At 43.1% G+C, this 22,019-nt stretch overlaps 1 protein-coding gene across 9 annotated transcripts in view; it reads left to right on the forward strand.

The window, feature by feature from the left end:
• Positions 1 to 22,019, forward strand: part of LOC131513670 (cytidine monophosphate-N-acetylneuraminic acid hydroxylase) — a 134,681-nt gene that overhangs the window by 52,566 nt on the left and 60,096 nt on the right. For 7 of the 9 annotated variants that reach the window (XR_009262705.1, XR_009262706.1, XM_058732820.1 and 4 more), the window contains exon 3: positions 18,470 to 18,673. Coding sequence is in view for 6 of the 9 variants with exons in the window: in XM_058732820.1 (XP_058588803.1) it covers positions 18,470 to 18,673 (204 nt within the window). In the remaining 3 variants the exon portion in view is untranslated. Of the gene's footprint in view, positions 1 to 17,776; positions 18,254 to 18,469; positions 18,674 to 21,158; positions 21,236 to 22,019 lie in introns of those variants that run through there. The other 2 variants (XM_058732821.1, XM_058732822.1) reach the window with 2 other exon arrangements.

Genomic DNA, 22,019 nt, shown 5'->3' on the forward strand with positions numbered 1-22,019 from the left:
TTGGAAATTTACAATTACAATTTACAGAAAAACTGAGAGGCTAGCAGATAGTTTTCATAAGTATCACACCCAGTTTTCCCCCATTACTAACATTTACGCTAACATGAGATATTTGTTACAGTTAATGAACCACTGTTGATACATTATTGTTAACCAAAGTTCCTAGTTTATTTGCATCTCCTGGGTTTTACCTAATGTCTTTTTCTGTCCCAGGGTCACATCTCAGATACCACATTGTATTTAGTCATCATGTCTTCCTGGGCATTTCTTGGCTGGGACAGTTTCTCAGCCTTTCCTTGTTTTTGATGATCTTGATAATTTTACGGAGTACTGCTGATCAAATATTTTGTAGACACCTCTCTGTTGGAGTTTGTCTGATGCTTTTCTCAAGACTGGACTAGGGTTATGGGTTTTGGGTTGGAAGATTACAGAGGTAAAGTGCCATTTCATTACATCACCTCAAGGTTACCTAACAACATGATTTATCACTGTTGATATTGACCTTGAGCTCCTGAATGAGGTCATGTTTGTCCCATTTCTCATTGTGAAGTTGTTCTCTCCTTCCTTCCCATGATGCACTCTTTGAAAGGGAGTCACTATGTGTGGCCCATATTTAAGGGGTCAGAATTTATGTCCCCTTCCTTGAGTCAGGCTGAGTATACATATAAATTCTTTGAAATTATTCTGCAAGGAGATTTGTCTCTTTCCCCCCATATTTGATTGGTCATTTATTTATACCAGTATGGCCTCATGGATATGTATTTTACACTCTGAGTTATAATTTAGTACCACTTTGTTTTTTTCCAGTATGTTCTAGCTTTGACCACTGGGAGGTCTTTCAGTTTTCACCTTTGTCTCTTTGACATAACCCGGTCAAGATAGTCGTTTGGGGTGTTTTGTTTCGTTTTGTTTTGTTTTGTTTTGGTGTGTGTGTGTGTGTGTGTGTGTGCGCGCGCGCGCGTGCATGTGCCCTTTCTTATTTTCCGGCACTACAAGATGCCCCAGGCTTACCTTGTGTATTTCCTTTCCTGGTCCTAGAATCAGCCATTTCTCTCTAAGGAGCCCTGGTTTCTTTTGTTGGAGGATGATACGAGACACCCAGATCTGGCTGCCAGTGTTCTTGTTGCCATGGGATATTGTTGCTTCTTGTTCCTCTCTGCTGACTGAGCTGGGACATAAATGTGTGCGTCCTGATTAGTATATACACACATCTCCATCAATGTTTCCATGTGTATCCATTTGTATCTACATCAAACTAAACACGAGTTCATAGATGTCTCCAGCTCTGATCCATTGCCACCCCAGCCCTTCTAGCCTCTTTCCCTTGCTTATCCGTAGAGTCCCTATCCAGCAAGGATAAACCCGGCTCCTGCCGTTGCCATCCATTTATTTAACTGTGCAGTTACAACACCACACGTGTATAGAAGTGTCACAATTGGTAAACACACCCCTCTGCAAGACAGCATCGTCAACTAGAGTATAACAGTTACGTGCACTTCCTTTTGCCTTTAGTCTTACAGACTCCATTCATTTCCATAGGTTATTAGCCAGCACCTTTCCCCTCGCCCACTTCAGGTTGTTTCATACCTTTGTAATACATTCTCTTGTCAGCCTACATTCTTTCTTGGGATCCCTCAATCTTCTAAACCTTTTTTTTTTTTAATTTGCCTATGTTGAGGCTCACTGTGTTCTATAGAGTGCTGTGGGTTTTGACAAAGGTGTAATGTCATACCCGCCATGGCAGTATCCCACAGACTCGTTTTGCCACCCTAAAAATTTCCTGTGCCTCATCTATTTAACCCTCCCTCCACTCCTGAACCTCTAGTCATCACTGATCTTTCTACCGTCTCTGTAGTTTTGCCTTTTCCAGAATGCCATGTAAGTGGAATCATAGAATTTCATCTAATCAGACTGGATGGATTACTCACTTAATAATACATATTTAAGGCTCACCCGTGTCTTTGTTTTGGATTGGTAGCTAATTTCTTTTATTTAAAAAAATATTTTTAACGTTAATTTATTATCGAGAGACAGGGAAAGAGAGACAGAGCATGAGCATGGGAGGGGCAGAGAGAGGGGCAGACACAGAATCAGAAGCTCTGAGCTGTCAGCACAGAGCCTGAAGCGGGTCTTAAACCCACGAACCGCAAGATCATGACCTGAGCTGAAGTCGGACGCTTAACTGACTGAGCCGCCCAGGCGCCCCTTTTTTATTTTACGTAGACTTTATATTTTAGAGATGCTTTAGGTTGATGGCAACATCGTGCAGAAATGACCTAGAATTGCCATATATATCCTTGCTCCATACATGCGCAGCCTCCCTCGTTACGAACAAACTACACCACATTGTTACAGTTGATGAGTCGGCATCATTATCACCCTAAGTCTATAGTTTATGTTAGTGTTCATTCTTAGTGGTGTTCTGTCAGCTTGTATATATTCTATGGGTTTTGATAAATACATAATGACAAGTGTCCAAGTGTCTGCCATTGTAGCATACACAATAATTTCATTCACTTCTGTGCTCTCTGCCTCTTCATTTGTCCCTTACCCCCAACCCCTGGGATCCACTCACTGTCTCTTTAGTTTTGCCTTTTTCTAGGATGTCATATAGTTGGAATTAGACCGTACGTAGCCATTTCATATGGCTTCTTGCATTTAGTCACAGGCATTTAAGTTTTCCCTATGTCTTCGTGACTTCCTAGCGCATTTGTTTTTTAGCACTGAGGAATATTCCATTGTCTGGATGGACCACAGTTTATTTGTCCACCCACCTACTGAAGCATCTCTTGGTTGCTTCCAGATTTTGACAGTTGTGAATAAAGCTTCTATAAACATCCATGTGCAAGATTTTGTGTGGCCATAAGTTTTCAACCCCCGTGGGTAATAAACACCAAGGAGCATAGTTGCTGGATTGTGTATTGTAAGAGCATGTTTAGTTTTGTGAAAAGCCACTAGACTGCTGTGGCTGTACCATTTTGCATTCCCACCAGCAATGGATGGGAGTTCCTGTTGTTCCACGTCCTTGTCAGCATCTGGTGTTGTCAGTGTTCTGGATTTGGGCCATTGCAATAGGTGTGTGGTGATATCCCATTGTCATTTTAATTGGCAATTCCCTAATGACATTTGATGTTGAGTGTCTTTTCTTTTTTTTTTTTTTTTTTAAATTTTTTCCAACGTTTTTTATTTTTTATTTATTTATTTATTTATTTTGGGACAGAGAGAGACAGACAGAGCATGAACGGGGGAGGTGCAGAGAGAGGGAGACACAGAATCGGAAACAGGCTCCAGGCTCCGAGCCATCAGCCCAGAGCCCGACGCGGGGCTCGAACTCACGGAGTGCGAGATCGTGACCTGGCTGAAGTCGGACGCTTAACCGACTGCGCCACCCAGGCGCCCCTTGAGTGTCTTTTCTTATGATTATTTGCCACCAGTATGTTTTCTGTGAGGTGTGTGTTCAGATCTTTGGCCCATTTTTTGATCAGGCTGTATGTTTTCACATTGTTAAGTTTAAGAGTTCTTTGTATATTTTAGATGATCGTCTTCTACTGGATATATTTTTTGCAAGTATTTTCTCCCTGTCTGTGGCTTGTGTTCTCATTCTCTTGATAGTGTCTTTTGCAGAATTGAAGATTTTACTTTTAATGAAGCCCAGCTTATCAATAATTCTTTCATATGTGAAGTCTTGTGTTATATCTAAAAAGTCATCACCAAACCCAAAGTCATCTAGATTTTCTTCTGTGTAACCTTCCAAGAGTTTAATAGTCTTGCATTTTGCATTGAGGTATCTGAGCCATTTTGGATTGACTTTTGTAAAAAGTGTACGGCCTAGGTTTATCCTTTTGGATGTGGATGTCCAATTGTTCCTGCACCATCTGATGAAAAGACTCTTTTTTTCGTTGCATGGCCTTTGCTCCTTTGTCAAAGATCAGTTGACTGTATTTGAGTAAGTCTATTTCTGGGCTCTACTCTGTTTCATTGATCTATTTGTCTATCATGTGCAAGTCTCCTCTGTCTTGATTTATAGATTTTTGTAGCTTTGTAGTAAGTGTTGAAGTCTGGTAGTTTAAATCTTCTGACTTCATTTTCCTCCTTCAATATTATATTGGTTATTCTGGGCCTTTTGCCTCTTCATCTAAATTTTAGGATCAGTTTATTGATATCCACAAAATAGCATGAAAGGACCCTGATGGAAATTGTGTTGATTCTGTAGATCAAGCTGAAAAGAATTAACATCTTGACAATATTGTGTTCCTTCCTATCCATGAACATGGAATCTTCCATTTATTTAATTCTTTGATTTTTTTTAAATCAGAGTTTTATAGTTTTCCTAATGTAGATCTGATATATATTTTGTTAGATTTATACTTGAGTATTTCATTTTTTTAGGTGTTAATGTAAATGGTATTGTATTTTTTATCTCAAAGTCTCCTTGTTTATTGTTGATAGACAGGAAAGTGATTGACTTTTGTATATTAACCTTGGATCCTGCAACCTTGCTATAATTGCTTGTTAGTTTCAACATTTTGTTCTTGATTCTGAGATTTTCGCCAGAGACAACCACATCGTCTGCAAAGATGGTTTTATTTTTTCTTTTTCAATCTGTATATCCTTATGTCCTTTTTTTATTGTCTTATGTAGTACTTCCAGTACAATGTTGAAAAGAAGTAGTGAGAGGGAACATTTTCGCTTTGTTCCTGATCTTAGCAGGAAAGCTTCTAGTTTCTCACCATTAAGTCTGATGTTAGCTTTTGAGTTTCTTTTGGAGATGTTCTTTATTAAGTTCAGAAAGTTCTCCTCCATTCCTAGTTTATGGAGTTGTTACCATGCATGGGTGCTAGGTTTTGTCAAATGCTTCCTCTGTATCTATTCATATGATTATGTTATTTTTCTTCTTTAGGTGGTTGATGTGGTCGATTACATTAATTGATTTTTAAATGTTGAACGAGCTTTGCGTTATGTGGAATACATCCTACCTCTTTGTGGTGTATAATTATTTTTACTTATCACTGGGTTCAATTTCCTATTATTTTACTAAAGATATTTGTATCTATGTTCATGGGAGGTATTGGTCTATAATATTCTTGGAATGTCTTTGTCTGGTTTTGCTGTTAGTGTAATGGTGGCCTCATAGAATGAATTAGGAAGTATTCCCTCTGCTTCTACATTCTGGGTGAGATTGTAGAGAATTGGCATAATTTTTTCCTTAAATGTTTGGTAGATTTCACCAGTAAACTCTGCCAAACCTAATGCTCTTTTGTTTTGGAAGGTTATTTGTTGTTGACTCAATCTATTTAATAGACATCAGCTTATGCAGATTGTCTGTTTCTTCTTGTGTGAGTTTTGGCAAGTTGTTTTTCAAGGAATTGGTCTATTTCATCTAGCTTATCCAATTTGTGAGCATAGAACAGTTCATAGTAATCCTTTATTTTCCTTTAAATGTCCACAGGATCTGTAGTGTTGTCCCCTTTTCCATTTCTGATAGAAGTAATTTGTGTTTTATCTCTTTTCTTAGTTAACCTGGCTAAAAACTTATTGACTTGATTTATCTACTCAAAGAAGCAGCTTTTGGTGCACCTGGTGGCTCAGTCAGTTAAGCGTCTGGCTTCAGTTCAGGTCATGACCTCACCATTTGTGAGTTTGAATCCCATGTCAGGCTCTGTGCTGACAGCTCAGAGCCTGAAGCCTGCTTCAGATTCTGTCTCCCTCTATCTCTGCTCCTTCTCCTTCCCCTTTCTTTTTTCTTGCCTAATTACTGTGGCTAGGACTTCCAATACTATGTTGAATAAAAGTTGCAAAAGTGGGAATACCTGTCTTTTTTCTGATATTAAAGGAAAATCAGTCAAATTTTTACCATTGAATATGATGCTAGCTATGATTTGTCATATATGGCCTTCATTCTGTTGACATACATTGTTTCTATACCCATTTTATTGAGAATTTTTATCATAAATGGATATTGAATTTGTCAAACGGTTTTTCTGCTTCTACTGAAATGATCACATGATTTTTATCCTTTATTTTGTTAATATTGTATATCACATTGATTGATTTATGGATATTGAACCACTCTTATGTCATTGGAATAAATCCCACTTGACCATGGTGTAGGATCCTTTTAATTTGTTGTTGACTTTGGTTCGCTATTATTTTGTTGAAGATTTTTGCATCTCTTCTCATCAGGGATATTGGCCTATAATTTTTTTTTTTTGTAGTGTCTTTAGTTTAGATATCAGGGTAATGCTGGTCTTGTGGAATGACTTTGGAAGCATTTTCTCCTCTTCAATTTTTTGGAATAGTTTGAAAAGTGTAGGTGTTAACTCCTTTTTAAATGTTGGGTAGAATTCACGGTCTTGTCCTGACTTTTGTTTGTTGGGTTTTTTTTTTATTATTATTACTGATTAAATTTCATTACTAGTAATCAATCTTTTCAGATCTTCTATTTCTTCCTGATTCAGTCTTGGAAGATTGTATGTATTTATCCATTTCTTCTAGGTTGTCTAATTCTTTTAATATAATTTATTGTCAAATTAGTTTCCATACAACACCCAGTGCTCATCCCAACAAGTGCCCTCCTCAATGCCCATCACCCATTTTCCCCTCTTCCCCCTCTCCCTCATCTCCCCCCACATCAACCCTCAGTTTGTTCTCTGAATTTAAGAGTCTCTTGTGGTTTGCCACCCTCCCTCTCTGTTTGTAACCTTTTTTTCCCCTTTCCCTTCCCCCATGGTCTTCTGTTAAGCTTCTCAAGATCCACATATGACTGAAAACATATGGTACCTGTCTTTCTCTGACTGACTTATTTCATTTAGCACAATACCCTCCAGTTCCATCCACATCGCTGCAAATGACAGGATTTCATTCTTTCTCATTGCCAAGTAGTATCCCATTGTATATATAAATCCATTTGTGTATATATATATATATATATATCCACTTGTTAATTGATGGACAGTTAGTCTCTTTCCATAATTTGGCTATTGTTGAAAGCACTGTTATAAACATTGGAGTACATGTGCCTCTATGCATAAGCACTCCTGTATCCTTTGTATAAATTCCTAGCAGTGCTATTGCTGGGTCACAGGGTAGTTCTATTTTTAATTTCTTGAGGAACTCCCACACTGTTTTCCAGAGCAGCTGCACCAGTTTGCATTCCCACCAACAGTGCAAGAGGGTTCCTGTTTCTCCACATCCTCACCAGCATCTATAGTCTCTTGATTTGTTCATTTTAGCCACTCTGACTGGCGTGAGGTGGTTTCTCATTGTGGCTTTGATTTGTATTTCCCTGATGATGAGTGATGTTGAGCATCGTTTCGTGTGTCTGTTGGCCATCTGGATGTCTTCTTTGGAAAAAGGTCTATTCATGTCTTCTGCCCGTTTCTTCACTGGATTATTTATTTTTTGGGTGTGGAGTTTGGTGACTTCTTCATAGATTTTCGATACTACCCCTTATCAGATATGTCATTTCCAAATATCTTTTCCCATTCCATCGGTTGCCTTTTAGTTTTGTTGATTGTTTCCTTTGCAGTGCAGAAGCTTTTTATCTTGATGAGGTCCCAATAGCTCATTTTTGCTTTTAATTCTCTTGCCTTTGGAGATGTGTCAAGTAAGAAACTGCTGCAGCTGAGGTCAAACAGGTTGTTGCCTGTTTTCTCCTCTAGGGTTTTGATGGTTTCCTGTCTCATATTCAGGTCTTTCATCCATTTTGAGTTTACTTTTGTGTATGGTGTAAGAAAGTGGTCTAGTCTAGGTTGTCTAATTTAATGGCATACAATTGTTTGTAGTAGTCTCTTATGATCCTTTGTATTTCTGTGGTATCCATTGTAACTTCTCTCTTTTATTTTGATTTTGTTTGGGCTTCCTTCCTTTTTTTCTTGATGAATGTGGCTAAAGATTTATCAATTCTGTTGACCTTTTCAAAGAACTAGCTCTTAGTTTCATTGATCTTTTCTTTCTTTCTTTCTTTCTTTCTTTCTTTCTTTCTTTCTTTCTTTCTTTCTTTCTTTTCTGTTTCATTGATTTCCATTGTGATCTTTATTCTTTCCTCCTACTAACTTTAGGCTTTCCTCTTTTTTTAGTTCCTTTAGTTCCTGTGAACTTTCATTGTTTATTTGTTACTTTCCTTGTTTCTTGAGGTGGGCCTGAATCACTATAACTTCTCTTTTGGAACTGCTTTTGCTGAATCATACAGATTTTGGAACATTGTGTTTTCATTTTAATTCATTTCAAGGTACTTTCATTTCTTCTTTGATTTCTTAATTGACTAATCAGTTGTTTAGTTTCCAAGTGTCTGTGTTTTCTTCCAGTTTTCTTCTTGTAATTGATTTCTAGTTTCATACTGTTGTGGTCAGAAAAGATGCCTGCTATGATTTCAGTCTTCTTAAATTTATTGAGGCTTGTTTTGTGGCTTAACATGTGACCTATCCTGGAGAATGTTCCATGTGCACTTGAGAAGAATGTGTATTTTCTGTTTTGGGATAGAATAGTCTGTATATATCTCTTAAGCACCTCTAGTCGAAAGTGTCATTTAAGGGGCACCTGAGTGGCACAGTCTTTATGCCTCCAGCTCTTAATTTCAACTCAGGTCATGATCTCATGGTTCGTGAGTTCGAGCCAAGTGTCAGGCTCCACACTGACAGTGTAGAGCCTGCTTGGGATTCTCTCTTTCCCTCTCTCTCTGCCCTTCCCCCACTCACACATATGCTCTCTCTCATGCTCCCTCTCTCTCCCTGACTCAAAATAAATAAGTAAACTTAAAAAAGATAAAATGTCATTTAAAGCCAATGTTTTCTCATTAATTTTGTACCTGGATGATCTATCCATTGACGTAAGGTGGGATGTTAAAGTCCCCTACCGTTGTATTACTGTCAGTGTCTACTTTTGTGTCTCTTAACATTTGCTTTTTATATTTAGGTTCTTCTATGTTGGGTGCATAGATATTTAGAAGTGTCAATACTTCTTGTTTAACTGGTCCCTTTATCATCACGTAATGCCCTTCTTCATCTTCTGGTACAGCCTTTGTTTTAAAGTCTGTTTTGTGTGAAAGCCTAAGAACCCAGGTGTTCAGAAAAGATTTTCACACTGGTATTTCTGGCTACTGATATCTTCTTCCACTTACCTGCTGAAGCACATTTATCTATTTCTTTCTGGCAAAACCAACAAAAATTTTAGCTGCAGTCTGCCTGATATTACCATAGCACCTCAACATCAAGGGCAGGGATTCTGATTTCTGAATTATTAGTTGGCCTACCACATTAAGACAAATTAGCAGACCAGCAATAGCGTGCTAACCTGACTGTGCATCAAGATACTCTGCAGCTTATGGGAAAGTATTTTTAAAATGTAACTGGTGGAGACAAATCATATGACAGTGGCTTTCAGAGGAGACTGTCTGAAGCTGTACCTGACTTGACAGCTGACAGAGCATCGCAGCCCAGAAAGCCATGCATGGAGATTTATCCTGAGGGAGAAAGGGGTTCATCTTGGCAGATGGCCTAAAGCAGTTCCTGTGTGAAACATTACCAAGTGTTGAAGGGCTCTATGCTCTTGTTGGGTCAGATAGAGATGCAGTGCCTGTTACTAAAGTGGCCAGTGACGGGGCGCCTGGGGGCTCAGTCGGTTGGGCGTCCGACTTCAGCTCAGGTCGTGATCTCGCGGTTCGTGGGTTCGAGCGTCGCGTTGGGCTCTGTGCTGACAGCTCGGAGCCTGGAGCCTGCCTCGGATTCTGTGTGTGTGTGTGTGTGTGTGTGTGTGTGTGTGTGTGTGTGTGTATGTGTGTGTGTGTGTCTCTCTCTGCCCCTCCTCCGCTCACATGTGTTCTCTCTCTCTCTGTCTCTCAAAAATAAACAAACATTAAAAAAAATTTTTTTTAAGTGGCCAGTGACAGTGCTCTGGAGCATGCGTTCAGACCTGGCTTCTTAACTACTTTTTCCTTTGCAAACAGAGGAAGAGAGAAAACTTGGACTTTCAAAAAAACAAAACTGTCATCTGTTACTATAACACCTACCAAGTGGTTCGATATAATCGTTTACCTTTGGGGGTGAGTTTCATAGCCAGCAGCAATGCCAATCAATACAGGAGTAATTATTAGACTAGAAAAGAAACTTACTCCATTATTTGAGGAATTGAGACAAGTTGTGGAAGTTTCTTTATCTGGCAGTGGCTTTGATTTACATCTTATTTTCATTATAACAGATACAATATCAATCCAGCAACCTTTAGACCACAACAAATACTTGTGTCCATGTACTCAAGAAAGGGCCCCTTTGGCTACCTTGCGCTAAAGAAAGAGCCTGTAGACATAGTTCACGGACAGATTGTTATCTTTTCTTGTGTAGGGACTTTTCGTATTTAGTGAGATCTGGGGATGCCTCAGAAGCGGTTCAGTAAGTACATCCCAGTTCCCGTGGACTTGGTCTAGTCCCCAAGTACCTATGAGATTCTATTCAATGGGTCAGAATCAAAATGGTACTTTGATTCACTTGTACCATTAAATGCTCCCTGTTACATGCCCAGGCCTGCAGAATGAAGCAGACCCTTTTTATTGGGAATAATGATGAGAACATATTTTTTTAGGTTTTCTTTCTTTGCTTTGGGTGTGAGGAAGATAGAATGGCTCAGTAAAAGTGGTAAAATCAGTCCCGTCACTGACTTTTGTCTGTGTACGTTCTGTTGCGGCACAGTTGAACGTTGCTAATTGGTTTGATTCTCCTCAGAGTGCTGCTCTCTAATGGCAATGAAAGTGCTGGCTGATGGTTTTGTTCTCCCCTCTGCTTTCTGTAAGCGGTCAGTGTTTTAATGTTGGCGTGTTCTTCATGAAATTTAGAAGTGATTCCTTATGGGGCGCCTGGGTGGCGCAGTCGGTTAAGCGTCCGACTTCAACCAGGTCACGATCTCGCGGTCCGTGAGTTCGAGCCCCGCGTCAGGCTCTGGGCTGATGGCTCGGAGCCTGGAGCCTGTTTCCGATTCTGTGTCTCCCTCTCTCTCTGCCCCTCCCCCGTTCATGCTCTGTCTCTCTCTGTCCCAAAAAAATAAATAAAAAACGTTGAAAAAAAAAATTTAAAAAAAAAAAAAAAAAAAGAAGTGATTCCTTATGGAATTCTGTTTCCGCTGTTGATACGTGTGGAAACACGGTAGTGCAGCCATTTCTTTTCACACGTGAGTATAAATAAAACAGAATTGTTTTAAGTAAAAAAATAATAAAATGTAATAGGCAGAAAATTACACTGTGCTTAATGACTGATTTTCATTTTTAAACCGTTAGTCCCTTAAGGTCACATCTGTCAAGTGTGTGTTCACATATTTACTTAAGTCAATGATTGCTTTACTTTAACCACCTTTTATTATTATTATTGTTAATCTTTATTTATTTTTGAGGGAGAGAGAGACAGAGTGCAAGCAGGGGAGGGGCAGACAGAGAGGAAGACACAGAATCCGAAGCAGGCTCCAGGCTCCGAGCTGTCAACACAGAGCCCGACGCGGGGCTCGAACCCACAAACCGCGAGATCGTGACCTGAGCCGAAGTCGGACGCTTCACCGACTGAGCCACCCAGGCGACCCTATTACTATTTTTTTTATCTTTTTAAGTTTATTTATCTGTTTTGAGCGAGAAAGCATGAGAGGGGCGGGGCAGAGAAAGAGGAGAGAACCTCAAGCAGGCTCTGTGCTGTCAGTGAAGAGCCTGTCATGGGGCTCGATCTCACAAATCGTGAGATCATGATCTGAGCCAAAATCAAGACTCAGATGCTTAACGGACTGAGCCACCCAGGCACCCCAAGTTTTGTTATTTTTTGAAGGAAGCTAGCTAGCTTTAGTGGTTTGCCCTATGTGCACTTTTCTTTTTGCTCTAAATGTGCCATTGGACTTGTGTGTGTGCGTGTGCGTGCGTGTGTGTGTGACGAGTTTGCAAAATTCACCATGACTTGAAGTGCAATGACAGATCTAGATGTTCATTTACCATGCCGTGTGACTTTTCCCAAAGGATCTGAACTTTATTTCCTTACACCAGCTTGAAACCTGTTGTTTTAAATCTTTGAATCACTGTGTCCTATCATGTTCACACGGTGCGACATAGGTACTTACTCATGGGCCAGGAGAGCACCTTCAGTTTTGGACAACTACTCTAATGACGTTCTTAGGAAAAATGGAAGGTGCCAGGGGTAATAATGGCCAGTCAATAATCATACCACGGACTTCAAATACTATAGCTGTCGATGGATTTGCTCTGTAATCACGTGTAGAACTTTGTGTGGGTGTCTTCAACCCTTTCTCTTCCACTAGCAACCCGAATAACACCTGACCTTTTGGTTGGCTAGAGCGAGTGGCTGGCTACCTTTCTTTCTTGCTGCGGTGTGATTGGCTGAACCGTCTTTTATTAAAAGTTGAAGTGTAGATTGAAATCACATGAAAAATCACCTTTGGTTATAAACCTCCAACATTTTGATCCTCCATCCATGTTTTTGTCACATGCGGGGTAAAAAGCACCTCGCAATGCCAAAATTGGACAGTACTTATGTTCCCAAGTAGTGTCCTCATCTTCTGGGTAGAAATTACATTGTGCTAGGAATATGCAGGAAAATGGACCTCAGAAGTGGATTTCCCGCTCATCTGTTAAGTCCTTAACTACAGTTTTGTTTTGTTTTGTTTTGTTTTTAACGTTTTTATTTTTGAGACAGAGAGAGACAGAGCGTGAACAGGGAAGGGGCAGAGAGAGAGGGAGACACAGAATCCGAAACAGGCTCCAGGCTCTGAGCAGTCAGCACAGAGCCCGAGGCGGGGCTCGAACTCACGGACCGTGAGATCATGACCTGAACCGAAGTCGGACGCTTAACCGACCAAGCCACCCAGGCGCCCCTCCTTAACTACAGTTTTAACAAGCATGACATTGCTAAGTATACGACATGTGCATCATTTCAAAAAATACTGCCATGACTATCTTGTATGCATATTTTAGCTTCAAATTTTGAAGCATCTTTTTTTTTTCTTTCCTTTCCCCTTCTTCTCATTTTGCTTCATTTTCATTATTGATATTAAACAGTGTTATCTTTGCAAGCATATATCAAAGGTTGTTCTGGAGCATTTATTGCCTTTCTGGAAACGTTCGTAAGAAATGTTCTTTATTTTATTTATTTATTTTTTTTTTTCAACATTTTTAATTTTATTTTTGGGACAGAGAGAGACAGAGCGTGAACGGGGGAGGGGCAGAGAGAGAGGGAGACACAGAATCGGAAACAGGCTCCAGGCTCCGAGCCATCAGCCCAGAGCCTGACGCGGGGCTCGAACTCACGGACCGCGAGATCGTGACCTGGCTGAAGTCGGACGCTTAGCCGACTGCGCCACCCAGGCGCCCCAAGAAATGTTCTTTAAATGGGAACCCTCTTGCACTCTTGGTGGGGATGCAAACTGGAGAACAGTATGGAGGTTCGTCAAAAACTAAAAATGGAATTACCCTACAATCCAGCAATTGCACTACTAGGTATTTACCTAAAGGATACAGAAATGCAGATTCAAAGCGGGTACATGCTCCCCAATGTTTATAGCAGTGCTATCAACAATAGCTCACCTATGGAGAGAACCCAAATATCCATCGACTGATAAATGGACAAAGAAGATATAGATATAGATACACACACACATATCTCCATACATACACACACACACTGAAATATTACTCGGCAATGAAAAAGAATGAAATCTTGCCATTTGCAATGACATGGTTGGAGCTAGAATGTACCATGCTAAGTGAAATAAGTCCGAGAAAGACGAATACCATATGATTTCTTCACTCATATGTGGAATTTAAGAAACAAAACAGATGAGCATATGGGAAGTGGGGGGGAAGAGGAGAGAGGGGAACAAACCACAAGAGACTCTAACAATGGAGAACAAACTGAGGGATGATGGAGGGAGGTGGGTGGGTGATGGGTACTAAGGAGGGCACTTGTTGGAATGAGCACTGGGTGTTGTATGTAAGTGATGAACCACTAAAGTCTACTCCTGAAACTGATATTGCACTGTATGTTAACTAACTAAAATTTAAATTCAAAAAAGAAAGAAATGTTCTTTGGAGTAGAAAGGTAGACTTGAGTTTCTATACTTCAATAAGAGCTCTTTGTTCCTGAGGGCGGGGCGGGGGGGGGTGAATTTTACTTTCATCTCAATGTATTAAAAATCCACAACTGAAATACATCTTATTTCAAAGATCAGCAATTTTAAAATTTCAGATAGTACTTTCTCAGGAGTACGTGCTACTCAAAATAGTAAGAGAATAACAAAATATGTAGACCTACTGTGGAATCAGAGTCGATGTGCTTGAACAGATGTGTGAATCTTAAATATCTCAAAGGAAAAGAAAAGTGTTCTAAAATACTGTTGCTTTTTTGAAAAGCACTAAAGGTTAGACCAAGACAGGCAGTTTTGTTCTAATGGACAATTAGGTTAATTGTAAAGATAAGGAATGCATTATGGGTCGAAATCAAATATTCCTGTCACATATATTTTGTTCCTGGCTTACTGGCTTTATTTTCAAAATTGAAGTTTGTAGTTTCCTTTTATTGGTATTCTTGCATATACTGTTCATTCAATAAATGAGTTATGACTTTCAAAAATAGTCTATTATGTCTTATATAAATATGGCCACCCTTACTTTTCTTTCTCATTTTCATGGAATATCTTTTTTCTATGCTTTTACTTTCAGTCTGTGTGTGTCTAAAATCTGAAATGAACCTTTTGTAGGCAGCATATAGGTGGGGGTTTTTTGTTCTTTTGTTTTTTTTTTTTTGAGAGAGAGAGAGAGCGCATAGGGGAGAGAGGCAGAGAGAGAGAGAGAGAGAGAGAGAGAGAGAGAGAGAGAGAGAGAGAGAGAATCTTATAGCAACAATGTGGAGCTTGATCCCATGACCCTGGGATCATGACCTGAGCAGAGACCAAGAGTCGGAGGCTCAGCCAACTGAGCCACCCAGGAGCCCCAGGATGGTCTTGTTTTTTTAATCCGTTCAGCCACACTCTGTATTTTGACTGGGGCATTTAATCCATTTACATTTAAGTATCAATAGGTATGTATTTATTGCCATTTTGTTCATTGTTTTCTGGCTGTTTTGTAGTTCTGTATTTCTCCTTCTCTTGCTCTCTTCCCATGTGATTTGATGACTTTATTTAGTGTTATACTTGGATTCCTCTCTTACTACCTTTCGTGTATCTATTTTTAGGTTTTTGGTTTGTGGTTACCATGAGGTTTGTGTATGGTAACCCATGTATGTAGCCGTCTATTTTTAGTTTCTTATATTCCTTTTTTTTTTAGGTTGAGGTTCTCGCTGTGTTCGCCCATTCTTCTCCCAAGTTTTGTAAGCACATTTATGACCATTACTTTGAATTCTTTGTTGGATAGATTGTCTATCTCCATTTTGTTTAGTTCTTACTCAGAAGTTTTGTCTTACTCTTTTGTTGGGAGCACAATCCTCTGTCTCCTCATTTTGCCTAACTCTCTCTGTTGGTCTCTACATATGAGGTAGTCCAGCTTTGGCTCCCACTTTTGCGGGCATGGCTTTAAGTAGGCGATGTCTTGTGGGGCCCATGCGTGCAGTGTCCCCTGACAGCGGAGACCGGGGCTTTAGTGGCACCCCAGATGGGCTACTCACGCTCCCCTGTTGTTGGAGGGTCGTGACTTGTCTGGGTGTGCCTGTGGCTGGCCGTGAACCTGGCCAGGACTGCGGCTGGTGGGAAGGGCTGGTCTCCAGCCCAGCGGACCGCCAGGCCCAGGGAGGGTTGCTGTGGGTGTGCTGGTGGGTGGTGCTGTTGTACTGTTGGCTCGAGGTCTGCCAAGGTGCAGGGCCGCGTGGTCCCCTCAGCACGGTGTCACCAGTCCAGAGGGAGGATTGCAGAACGGAACCCGCCAGGGGTGGGGTCAGCATGGCAGAATGAGGGCAAAAACTGCCGCCGTCTGTGTGTGTCGGTCCCCAGCGAGAGGCCCAGCTGCCTCCCGCGTCTCTGGCAGGTGCTCCAAGGTTACTAAGCGGGTGTCCTTTACCTGTGGCACGTGCGCTTTTAAATCGGATGTGAGCCCTTTCAGAGTGTTCCCCTCCCTACAGTTTTGTCGTTGTCCTGGATGTATTGCCCGTGAGCGTTTAAAGCCAGGCGTTCAGGGGGCTCATGTCTCCTGTGCAGGATCAGGACAGTGCCAATCTGGAGCTTGAATCTCTTACTCCTCAGGGAAACTCCCAAAGCTGAGCCACCCCAGATCTCCGCCTCTTTCGCCTCATCTCAGTGCCGGCGGAGGCTGTGTCCTCCCAGTCCCCAGGCCCCCTTCGGAGGGAATTCTTCCATATACAGGTGCGGATTTGTTGTGTCCACGGGGGGAGGTGAGCTCCGGACGTGCGTCTGCCACCACCTCCAACCCTCGACCATCGTGTGTTTTCTTTTGCCTTCTGTGCCACCGTGACCTCGCACAGAACTGATAAACACAGACGTAGCTGGTTCAGCCTGCTTTACACGGTGCACGGAAAGCCTTCGAATCCAACACAGAACTTTGGCTAAGTGAGTCATTCAATGAAGTAAAACAACAGATTTCGAGGGGTTCTCTCTCTCTTTTTTTTTTTTTTTTTACTTTTAGGCCAATTATTCTGGGAACTGTGGCCGTGTTTACTGGGCTTAGTGTCATATTGGGACTCCTAAGAACAAAGTTGAAAGAAATGCATGAGGCATAGAATGGATTCCATCCTATCAAATACATTTAAAAAACAGTTTGGGAAATATTGAAATCTGTTGCGCACAGAATTACTAGCCATTTGGGACGGAAGTGATGGCCGGAACCTTCTTGGAAGAAGAGAATTATACTGGATTAGACTCAATTACGGAGCTCTGCCTCGTCAGCTCAGACTTGAAGTAGATTTCCTTTCTTGTCACTATCTTGGTGTGATTTTTAAAATGATTTTTGGGGGCGCCTGGGTGGCTCAGTCGGTTAAGCGTCCGACTTCGGCTCAGGTCATGATCTCACGGTCCGTGAGTTCGAGCCCCGCGTCGGGCTCTGTGCTGACAGCTCAGAGCCTGGAGCCTGTTTCAGATTCTGTGTCTTCCTCTCTCTCTGACCCTCCCCCGTTCATGCTCTGTCTCTCTCTGTCTCAAAAATAAATAAACGTTAAAAAAATTTTTTAAATGATTTTTGGCTCTTAAAAACTGAGAGCAAACTGAGGGTTGGTGGGGGGAGGGTGGGTGATGGGTATTGAGGAGGGCACCTGTTGGGATGAGCGCTGGGTGTTGTATAGAAACCAATTTGACAATAAATTTCATGTTTAAAAAAATAAAATGATTTTTATTTCCCATTTTAAGAAATTTTCAGGACTTCTAAACTGAAAGTGAAAATGCCACGAATGTAGTTGAGCTACACCCATTCTAAGTCAACACATGGAGAGAATTTTGACCATGTTGGCTTTGGAAGGGGATGTAAAGTTAAGCGACATGCACCCAGATCGCATCCCGGGCAGATCCATGCAGTGTGTGCCAAAAGATGTCTTGAAACGTCTCTTGGCAAAAATTGTAACCTGTTAGGCTTCAGAGTTGCATCATAAAGACTGTTTCTTCAGCAACTGGGGTCTAGAAAGTGTAACCTCTGTGGTTTCCTTAAAATAATACGCAAGATCAACTGTTTCCTTTGCTGCTGGAGTGTTATTTTTATATATATATGTTCGTACAGATTCTTCAGACGGAGGTTCTGTGGGAAAGTTAACTCACGAAGTAGCTAGCTGGTAGAGAGACACCGCGTGACAGGCCGTCTGCTCGGCGACGGGGAGGGAGAATGTTTGGAAAAGCGTCCATATGTAAACAGACGGGGCACTGTGCCGGGTGTAGGGTTCCCACGTTCTGCAGAACGGTAGTGCGCATTAGCACGTGTAGGCTGGTCCCGGGGGTGGCTTTGGAGGCTTGACCCAGGCTGGGGTAGGACGACTGAGTTATATGTGAACCTGGAGGGTGGTAAACATGACTAGTGGTGAAAGTTGAACCGTGCTTGTGAGCCAAGGGATCAGATCTAAACGCAGAAGTGTGCAGGTGGGAGCGGGCAGGGTGGGCGCCTGGAGCCCAACAGGATCCTGCGTCTGAAGCAAAACGGCAGAGGAAGTGGTGCAACGGAATCAGTAGTGAGCCGCGTGCATATGCATCCTCTGTCTCATACTTTGTGGGAGCAAACGAGCCGCCGAAGCTGAACGAGCAACCGCCGTCCTTTCAGAATTCCCAGGGAGGGGCAGCTGCGGACCATGGGCAGGCAAGTGACAGGGGCATTGGTTCGGGGGGAACCCGAGAGCAACACTGAGCAGGCAGAGCGTGCATTTCCAGGGGAGCGGCCAAGCCTGGGTCCTGCGAGGGAGGGGCCTGAGCCTGTCGCGGTGAGAAGAGGCTTTGAGCCGCGAGTTTCAAAAGATTCTCTCCTAAGTCTTAACGTTAGTACCCTTTCCTCCCCCAAATGTCTGCCTTTTCGTAGCATTGAACAGACAACGGAGGTCCTGTTGTGTCTGTCACCTGGAGAAGCTGCTGAGCTGAAGGAAGGAATCAATTTCTTGAGAAATAAGAAGACCGGCAAAGATTTCATCCTGTACAAGAGTAAGAATCGCGTGCGGGCGTGCAAGAACATGTGCAAGCATCAAGGAGGCCTGTTCATAAAAGACATCGAGGATTTAGACGGAAGGTACCGAGGGTTCTTTGCCTTCTCACGGGTGGCCCCCCTCCCGGTGAGACTTGGGCAGGGAGGGGTGTGCTCACTGAGAAATTTTGAACAACTCCGTCAGCAGATTACGTCCCCGAGTAAGTTCATAATCTTCACGTGTGCTCACTTAGGCCATCTCTCCGATCTCGAGAGTTTATGATCTCTACTTAGGTTTCCTCTCTCTCAGGGGAACTCTCCGATTCCTCTCTGGCTTGGTAAAAGCTTCCAGTCCTTGCGCGAGGGAGTGTTTGGGCGCGTGTTTGCCTGGAAGCGGGTGTGTTGGTCGGTGGGCTTTTCCAGACCCCGCCTGAGAGCGGACAGAATCCCCCTTCTCTCCCCGCCAGGCTCGTTGTAACTAATAAACAAAAAAGACGGCGTCCCAACTCTCCCTGCCTGGAACTGTGACTCTTCTGGGCCCTTCCCAGAAGAACTCACGCTGGTGTTCCCGGCCCCGCGATGAAAGCTTCACCTTAAACTTGCGCCTCCCAGGCACAGGAGCGGTGCCGGAAGAGGGTGGTTTGGTTTTGTCTCCTGTGGCTGCCGGAGAGCTAACAGCCCGTGCCTGGTGGAGCCAGGGGGAGTCCTGAGCGGGGGGCAAAGTGTTATCAGCCAGCTTCTCGGCTCCAGCAGTGCCTGAGAGAGAGACCCGCCTTCAAGCTCTGCTCCAGCCCAGCCTGCCCTGTGTGGTTTTAGTCGTTCCCATAGTGGGCGTTCTGCTTCCACCGTGCTGTCAGTCCTCTTTATCAGGTCATTTGTGACCAGCGTGCTCAGAGGGAGCTGGGCGGCTGTTGAGAAGCTCCCTCGGTGACCGGGCGGAAGACCACCGCCAGGGGCGGGGCTGGGATGTTCTCGCGCTTGCGGATGCATTTGCTTGTGAACGGTTAGTTTCAGGGCCCAGCCTACATACTATTAGACTTTTACATCTTAGAAAGACCACCGTCGGACCTGTGGCTTGATGGGCTCCTCCGATGAAGTCGCCAGCTTGGGAAAATTAAAATACAGGGCACCCTCTTAAATTTGCCTTGCAGATAGACAACGGGTACATTTTTAGTACAAACACGTCCGAGTACTGCACGGAACGTACTTTCACGGGCAGCCGTGCCCTGGAGAACCTCTTGATAATTTGCTGACAGCCCAATCTTGACTCCCTGCCCTTTGCCCACGGGGTGCAGTTAGGAGGCCCTGAGACAGGGGTGGTCCTGTCCCGAGTGGACTTTTGACAGCGCTCACGGCTGTCCGGGTCCTCTGATGGTTCAGAGACTTGCTTGTCTTCTCTTCGGGTCTCCGGTGATCCCTTTCACTCGGTGCCCACCTAACCAGTCGTTTAAGGAAGTGTTGCGGCTTGGTGGTTGAGGGCAGAGTCTTTCCCGTGGCCCGATTCAGAAGCCCCACCGCTTAGCAGCTCAGTGACCTGGACCGGTTTCTTAGCCCGTCTGGGCCTCCGTTCTCCCCTCCCAGTTCCGCCCCTGTCCTGTCGACGGGTCTCCTCCACACGGGGAGCCAAAATCTCTCACCATTACTCCCAGACGCAGCTCCCCGAGCATTTCTTTGCTGAAACCGAATCCCCGGAGTAACTTCTGCACTGCCCTCCCTCACCCTCCTCTCCCCATCTGGCCGCCCCGTTCAGGTTCTCCTCCAGCCATTCCCCCCGAAGACTCTCTTTCGTCCAGGATCCGGTCAAGAACGATGACCTGCCTCTCCTCCCCTCCCCACTGCAGCCATTTTCTCTTCTTCAGCCACAACCCAGGTCAGCAACTCCTTGAAGCTGTGCTTCTCGGATCTCAAGTCCAACGGTTTCTCACAATCTCTCCTGCATGTGAAGCCGTTGTTGCCTTCTGCCCGCCCACCTCCGTGTGAGGATTTATGTTCCTTCTCCGATGGCCCAGGATGCTGAGGAGCTAATTTGGAACGTTTTCTCTTAGTTTTCAGAGAGCCGTTGTTGGCTACTTGCTGATGATTAAAGGAGATGGCACGAAAGAGTCCTCTGTAAACCAAAGTATGGAGCATGCTTTATGCCTTCTTCGTAGAAAAGAATATTTTAAAAGTCTAGATATAACGAAGCTTGAAAAAAAAAAAATCAGCAGAGTTCCCTTATATGTCAAAAACGCATTTTTAGGGGCCCCCGGGTGGCTCAGTCGGTTGAGTGTCTGACTTCGGCTCAAGTCATGTTCTCACGGTTCGTGGGTTCGGGCCCCGCATCGGGCTCTGTGCTGACAGCTCGGAGCCTGGAGCCTGCTTCGGATATTGTGTCTCCCTCTCTCTCTGCCCCTCCCCCACTCATTCTCTCTCTCTCTCTCTCTCTCTCTCTCTCTCTCTCTCTCTCTCTCAAAAATAAATAAACATTAAAAAATGTAAAAAAATTCATGAAACACATTTTTAGTTTACAACCTCTCATGTTTCTGGTCTGAGACATATTTGGTTTTGTTTTTAAATTCTTTAACTGTCCAAGGAAAAGACTTCGCTGCAAACACTAGCAAAATAAAGAAGAAAAAGTTGAACTGTTTGTGTCCCATCCCCAACCCCCACACGCCTTTCAACGCTCCGGTAAGAATGGAAAGAAAACATCAGTACACATCCTGTTTTTGTTACAGTCTGATTCTCCTTCGGGAGTAGGGCTACCAAAGTGAGCAAATGAAGGTGCAGAAATCTTAGTTAAATTTGAATTACAGATGGGGCGCCTGGGTGGCTCAGTCGGTTAAGCGTCTGACTTCGGCTCAGGTCATGATCTCGCGGTCCGTGAGTTCGAGCCCCGCGTTGGGCTCTGTGCTGACAGCTCGGAGCCTGGAGCCTGTTTCAGATTCTGTGTCTCCCTCTCTCTGACCCTCCCCCATTCATTCTCTGTCTCAAAAATAAACAAAGGTTAAAAAAAAAATTTTTTTTTAATAAAAAAAAAATAAAATAAATTTGAATTACAGATCAACAAAAGATTCTCGGCATATCTCAAATACCGTGTGAGATGTAGATACATTTTTTAAATGTTCTCTATTTATCTGATATTCATGTTAACTGGGGGCATTGCTCTCTCTGGCAACCAGGCCCTGAAATTTTGAGCTATAAGGAAATCCTTCCTCTTCGAAACATGAACACTTTAGCTGAAGTTTGGTTTGGTACACTGTGGCAGAGGTCAAGTGTTGTCGATCAGAAACATATATTTATTTTAAGTAGGCTGTACGCCCAACATGGGGCTTGAACTTAAGACCCTGAGATCAAGAGTCACGTGCTTTACTGACTGAGCCAGCCAGGGGCCCCAAAAACATATATTTAGTAGTACGTTCTTTCCTTGTGTTGGCTCCCATTTGGATCTTCTCCTGCGAACCATCCCTGAAGA

The sequence above is a fragment of the Neofelis nebulosa genome, chromosome 6, assembly GCF_028018385.1.
Source record: "Neofelis nebulosa isolate mNeoNeb1 chromosome 6, mNeoNeb1.pri, whole genome shotgun sequence".
NCBI lineage: Eukaryota > Metazoa > Chordata > Mammalia > Carnivora > Felidae > Neofelis > Neofelis nebulosa.